This window comes from Eptesicus fuscus, chromosome 2, assembly GCF_027574615.1.
Source record: "Eptesicus fuscus isolate TK198812 chromosome 2, DD_ASM_mEF_20220401, whole genome shotgun sequence".
Taxonomy (NCBI): Eukaryota; Metazoa; Chordata; class Mammalia; order Chiroptera; family Vespertilionidae; genus Eptesicus; species Eptesicus fuscus.
The window spans coordinates 49,674,511-49,680,605 of NC_072474.1; the positions used below are offsets into that span (position 1 = coordinate 49,674,511).

A 6,095-nucleotide genomic window follows, 5' to 3' on the forward strand; every position below is an offset into this window, starting at 1 on the left:
AGAAAGAGATGAAGGAATGGAGGGAGGGAGGAAGAAAGGAAGGGAGGAAGGAAAGAAGGAAGGAAGAAGGGAGGGAGGGAAGAAGAGAGAGAGAAGGGGGATGGGTAAAATATGTGCTTCTTCAGGGATGGTATTTAGCATTCAGATGCTAGCACAGCTGTGTAAGTTGTTAAAATATTGAAATACTCTTATATCATTTGGCCATTGCTACCCTGAACTCCCTGAGTGGCCCCTTTCCTAACAATGGAGTAATCCAAGCATGAAGGCCTGGCACAGAGCGTGCGCCAGCCTCTGCTTTAGCTCCAGTCCTGGCATCTGGTCGCCATAGTCAGTGCCTGTGCCTCAGCAGGGGTTAGATACTTTGAACAGCACCTCTGGGTTTACCCACCTGAACCGCCAAGGAGCCCGTGTAGAGAAGAGAGACACATTCTAGGACCTGAGTCACCTTACCTTTGATGTGGCAGACCCTTCTGGGATGAGGGGTGTGCCTGACTAGAAAACAACTTCCATTTCTAGTCATACTATGGCTGCTTTTGCTCTCAAACTGAGGAGCAGACGCTGAGGATTTGAGGCTCATGCTGATGGAGTGCTGGTTTCTCCCTCTCCACTGTTGCCACAAAATGCCTTGGGGTCTACCTTAGCCTGGCTTCCACTTCCAAAGGTGCTCATACCCTGAAATCACAGAATGACAATTGCTCTGATAAGGGGTTCTTGACATTTTCTTACACAGCAATTATTTCCCCACCTACTTTGTTTGCACTAAATTATTCCTCGTTTTAAAGCAATATGAAGCTATTCACTTTCGGACCACATTTTTTGTAAACTTTGAAATCAATATAGGCATGGGTGGAACAGAAAAATTTCCTCCTGGAAAAATCAAAACATTTGAGAGAAACTTAGAGTATATTCTATATTTAATTGTATTTAAGGTCACTTTGTTGACTTTCCAACATAAAAATAGATAACATGGTTATCAATTTTAATATAATAAATTAAAATAATAGTTTTAAAATACCATACCCATGAATGTGCTTTACATTAAATTAACTTTAAATAAGGACCTTTCCTATTGTACTTTAATAAAATCTGCATCTTAAATTTGTGTCATCTTCTGAGAAGATGGTAAAATCTGAAGAAGAAAAAAAATCCAATAGCAAAAGAATGATATGACAGTTACAAACTGAAGAACCTTTGGCATGTCGTTCTTTGCAGTATTCAGTACTATTTAATGATCTCTCAATCACGCAGCAATAATTTATTAGGCACATACAGTATCATAGTCCTAAGGGATAAAAGATAATGTTAAGGCTCTTGGGGAATTCACAATCATTTGGGAAAGAAAATTTCTGGATTAGGAACCTAAGAAAGAGTTATTTAAATTTTCTTAAAGATGGTATACTGGTCTTGAAATTTAAGAAGGAGTTTTTTGTGTGTTTATTGTATGTTTTCTATCTTACATAAAAATCTTATTTATCACAGCATTATTAGGAAATATACATTTTATTTTTAACCAAGGCAGGGAGTTATTCTGGTCAGAATAATTTGTGGTGTCAAAATATTTCCATATTCTAGAAATTGATTTTAAGAATTTGTTAGTTCATTGACTATCTTTCTAGGCTAGAGCAATCTGTATTCAAGCTTTTCATGGTATATATTCAGAGTGTATGGTATAGTAATTACTAGCCCTGTTGCCATAAAACATCTGATTTTCATAAATCCCTGCCAGTCTGGTCCCCCCAACTGCCCTCCCCTGCAGGCCTGGGTCCCCCCCGAACTGCCCTTCCCTGCTGACCTGGTCATCCCCACCTGCCCTCCCCTGCCAGCCTGATTGCCCATAACTGCCCTCCCCTGCCAGCCATCTTGTGGTGGCCATCTTGTAACGACATGAGGGTGGCCATCTTGTGGTGGCCATCTTATGGCAGCCATCTTGTGATGATGTCATGTGAGGGCATGACACCACCTAGGCTTTTATTATATAGGATTGCCAAAATTGAAAGTGACCAACGTGTCCTTCAACAGTGAATGGATAAACTGTGGTACATCCATACAATGGAGTACTATTCAGTGCTAGAAAGAAATGAGCTATCAAGCCATGAAAAGACATGGAGGAAACTTAAATGCTTATTGCTAAATGAAAGAAGCCAATTTGAAAAGGCTACATATTATATGATTTCAATTATGTGACATTTTGGAAAAAACAAAACAATGCAGTGAGTAAAAAGACCACTGGATACCAGGATTCCCCATGGGAAATGGGGGAGCAATGAATTGGTGGAGCACAGGGATTTTTAGGGCCATGAAACTAACCTATACTAGACTGTTCTATACTATAACTAGAGGCCCAGTGCATGAAATTCATGCATGGGGAGGGTTCATCCAGCCTGCATCCTCTCCAATCCGGGACCCCTCGGATATCCCTTTCACAATCTGGGACAGCTGGCTCCTAACCGCTCACCTGCCTGCTTGCCTGATCTCCCCTAACTGCCCCCTCTGCCAGCCTGATCACCTCTAACTGCCTCTGCCTGTCCGCCTGGTCACTCCCAACTGCCCCCCTCTGCTGGCCTGGTTGCCCCCAACTGTCCCCCCCCCCCACCAGCCTGTTTACCCCCAACTACCCTTCACTGCTGGCCTGGTTGTCCCAACTGCCCCCCTGCCAGCCTGGTCGCCCCATGCAGCCTGCTTTTCAGTCATTTGGTCATCCCTCACTAATCCCCTGCTGGCCTGGTTGCTCCCCAACTGCCCCTCCCCCCGCCGGCCTGCCTGGTCTCCCCCCAAACTATCACTCTGCTGGCCTGGTAGCCTCACACAGCCTGCTGTTCAGTCGCTTGTTTGTCCCTCACTAACACCCCTGCTGGCCTGGTCGCCCCTCAACTGCCCCCCTGCCATCCTGGCTGCCCCCAAAGTGCTCCCTGCCAGCCTGGCCACCCCCTATCTTTCCCCCCTGCCGGCCTGCCTGGTTGCCCCCCAACTGTCCCCCTGCCGGCCTGGTGACCCCACGCAGCCTGCTGTTCACACATTTGATCATCCCTCACTAACCCCCCTGCCAGCCTGGTTGCCCCATACAGCCTGCTGTTCAGTAATTTGGTTGGCCCTCACTAACCCCCCTGCTGGCCTGCCTGGTTGCCCCCAACTGCTCCCCTCTGCCGGCCTACTCGCTTCTCACTTCTTCCCCCACTGCTGACCTGGTTGCCCCATGCAGCCTGCTGTTCGGTTGTTTGGTCGTCCCTCACTAACCCCCCTGCTGGCCTGGTCACCCCACGCAGCCTGCTGTTTGGTTGTTACTGTGAGGGCGTCCTGACCAATTTATATATTACCCTTTTATTAGTAAATTATTGAATTTCATTTAAACTACAAAATCCTCAAAATAGGTGGTTTTCAAAGCATTAGTAATCCTTCTAGTCCTAACTCTAGCCATTGTTACTTAGAAAAATACCACACATCTGCATTAAATATTAATATTCTAGGTCCAAAATAGCACATATGTAAAATTTATGCTTACTAAAGGAGAATATTATATCTGCTCAATGAACAGCTGAAAGTTACTCTGAATCCCTAGGGATGCAAAGATTATTAATTAGGTGATGAAGGCTGAACCATTTTACATTTTCAGGCCCACTAGCCTAGAGTGCAGGACACTGAGATCTCCCCATGGCTTCCTGTAGCTGTTGCTCTAATGAGACTTTCTCCACAAGGCTTCCTTACTCTTCTCTAAAGTAGTTCCCACCACCATCCCAGCCTCAGTCACTCCCTACTCTGACCCTCCTTAGGCTGTCTTCATAGTATTCACTCCCTGACATTTTTTTTTTACATTTCTTTATTTTATGCTTCTCTCTAGTCCAATTTTCCACCTCTGTATTCCCAGTACCTATCACATAGTATATGCTCAATAAGTATTTATTAAATGAACTCAAATATTCCCCACAGAATAAATGTCTTTATCTCACAGACTTAGCATATTAATTTGTATGATCTCCTCAAAATAGGTGGCTACTCTAAAAGATACTTCACTTCCTCAACACAGACTTATTTGGCTTTTACAGTCTTGAGAAGATGAACTTGAAAGTTTTAAAGATTATCTTTAAATGGTGTATTTAAAGTTGTACCTGAGGACAGTTTTAAAAGAAGGCAGTCTGGTCGACAGGAACTCAAGGCTGTTGATACCCTTCAAGCCTCAAAATAGGTCTATACTGAATTGTCCTTAATTTTCTTAAATGTTTGCACTTGAGCAGGGAGTTTTTAATTGGCAGAGACCGTCTAATGTCTAATGTTTCCAAAAGATTATAGCTATCTCTCTCCAGTTCCTCCCACTCCTGCTCCAAGGAGCCTATGTGGCTCCCTGGTTGTTAAGATACATTACACAGCTTAGCACCGTGGTGACATTCCTTAGAGATCTCTGAGTTCCAGAACTTCTGCATTTGCCATTCTCTTCAGAGCTCCATTTACCCACAGCTTGACAGAACCACATGGCAGCATGACTTTAGTTTTAGATGTGTGATAGACTGAATCAAATGCAAGAAAAAAAGAAAGAAAAGAAAGCAATTTTAATCGTATTGATAATTCTCCCCCCAATTCTGCTTAAAGAACACATACATGCAGATGTATTCAAGCTTAGCCACCTAAAACCTATGGCAAGAAAGTATGAAGGATTTTAAAGATATCCCAGCCATCTTGCTCTAGTAGCCAGGATGACCATGCTGCTGTTCAACAGGCTTGAAAAAAGTTGAACTCTTAATTAAAAGTCATAAACATTAAGTAATGCAGTTGAAGTAATAGCATTGCCTGTGAAAAGTGAAGATTGAATCATACATTGTAATTCCATATATGCACATACACACACATCTAGTATGTATGCGTATGTTGCCATCAGCTCTCAGGATTATTTATATGGTGCTTCCCAACGTTTTTCTTTTCATACCACATATGATTTTTAATTTCTGAATTATAGTCTCTGAAAGCAATGTAGATCATTTCTGAAGGGCAAATACTAATTTACAACAATGTAAGGATAGACTCTCACTTCGTCTATTTTCTTGACTGTCCCCAAGAATTAAAAGGCTCAAGATCTCTGCATACCTATAATCTATTCAGGACCTAAGTTACTTTACTGTATTTTATGGGGGATTTAAGGGATTGTCTAAGGGAATTTTGGCATTTTGAGATTTTTGTTCTACACTCTGTATCAGTGGGAATTCGCTTTACACAGCTAGTAAGAGACTTATTTCTCCCTCATATGAAAGAGTTCAACAATCCAGGGTTGGTATGGAAACTCTATGGGGTCATTATGGACCTAGATTTGTTCCATGTTTTAGGTCCATCTTCTTTAATATGTGGCTTCCCTTCTTCTTTTTTTTCTTTTAAACTTCATTGTTCAGATTATTACAGATGTTCCTCTTTTTTCCCCCCATAGCTCCCCTCCACCAGGTTCCCACCCCACTCTAGGCCTCCCCCCGGCCACTGACCTCATCCATAGGTGTAAGCTCTTTGTCCAATCTCTTCCTGAACCCTCCACAACCCTTTCCCCCTGAGAATTATCAGTCTGCTCCCTTTCCATGCCTCTGATTCTATTACATTCACCAGTCTGTTCTGTTTATCAGGTTTTTTTATTCATTTGATTTTTAGGTTCACTTGTTGATAGATATGTATTTGTTGTCACTTTGTTGTTCATAATTTTTTTTACCTTTTTCTTCTTCCTCCTCTTCTTAGAGAATACCCTTCATTTCCTATAATATCTAGAAGCCTGGTGCATGAAATTCATGCACTGGGGTGGGGGAGTCCCTCAGCCTGGCCTGCACCCTCTCACAGTCCGGGATCCCTCAGGGGATGTCTGCCTGCCTGCTTGCTGCTCCTTACCTCTAGGCTTGCTGCTCCTTAGTGCTGCCGAGGAGGCAGGAGAGGCTCCCACCACTGCCACTGAGCTTGCCAGCAATGAGCCCAGCTTCTGAATGAGCAGTGCTCCCCCTGTGGGAATGCACTAGCCACCAGGGAGCAGCTCCTTCATTAAGTGTCTGTCCCCTGTTGGTCAGTGCTCATCATAGCGACCGGCCATTCCGGTGATTCCACCACAAAGGTCACTTAAGCTTTTATTATATAGACAA

General features: G+C 43.4%; 1 protein-coding gene across 1 annotated transcript in view; it reads right to left on the minus strand.

Annotated features, from left to right (window-relative positions):
* The window catches only part of C2H4orf17 (chromosome 2 C4orf17 homolog), a 29,110-nt gene extending 24,808 nt beyond the window's left edge, over positions 1 to 4,302 (minus strand). The window contains exons 1-2 of the mRNA XM_008156659.3: positions 4,104 to 4,302; positions 451 to 672 (exon numbers count right to left, since the gene is read on the minus strand). Of these exons, the coding sequence (XP_008154881.1) occupies positions 451 to 577 (127 nt within the window). The 5' untranslated portion in view covers positions 578 to 672; positions 4,104 to 4,302. The remainder of the gene's footprint in view (positions 1 to 450; positions 673 to 4,103) is intronic.
* Positions 4,303 to 6,095: the final 1,793 nt, after the last annotated feature.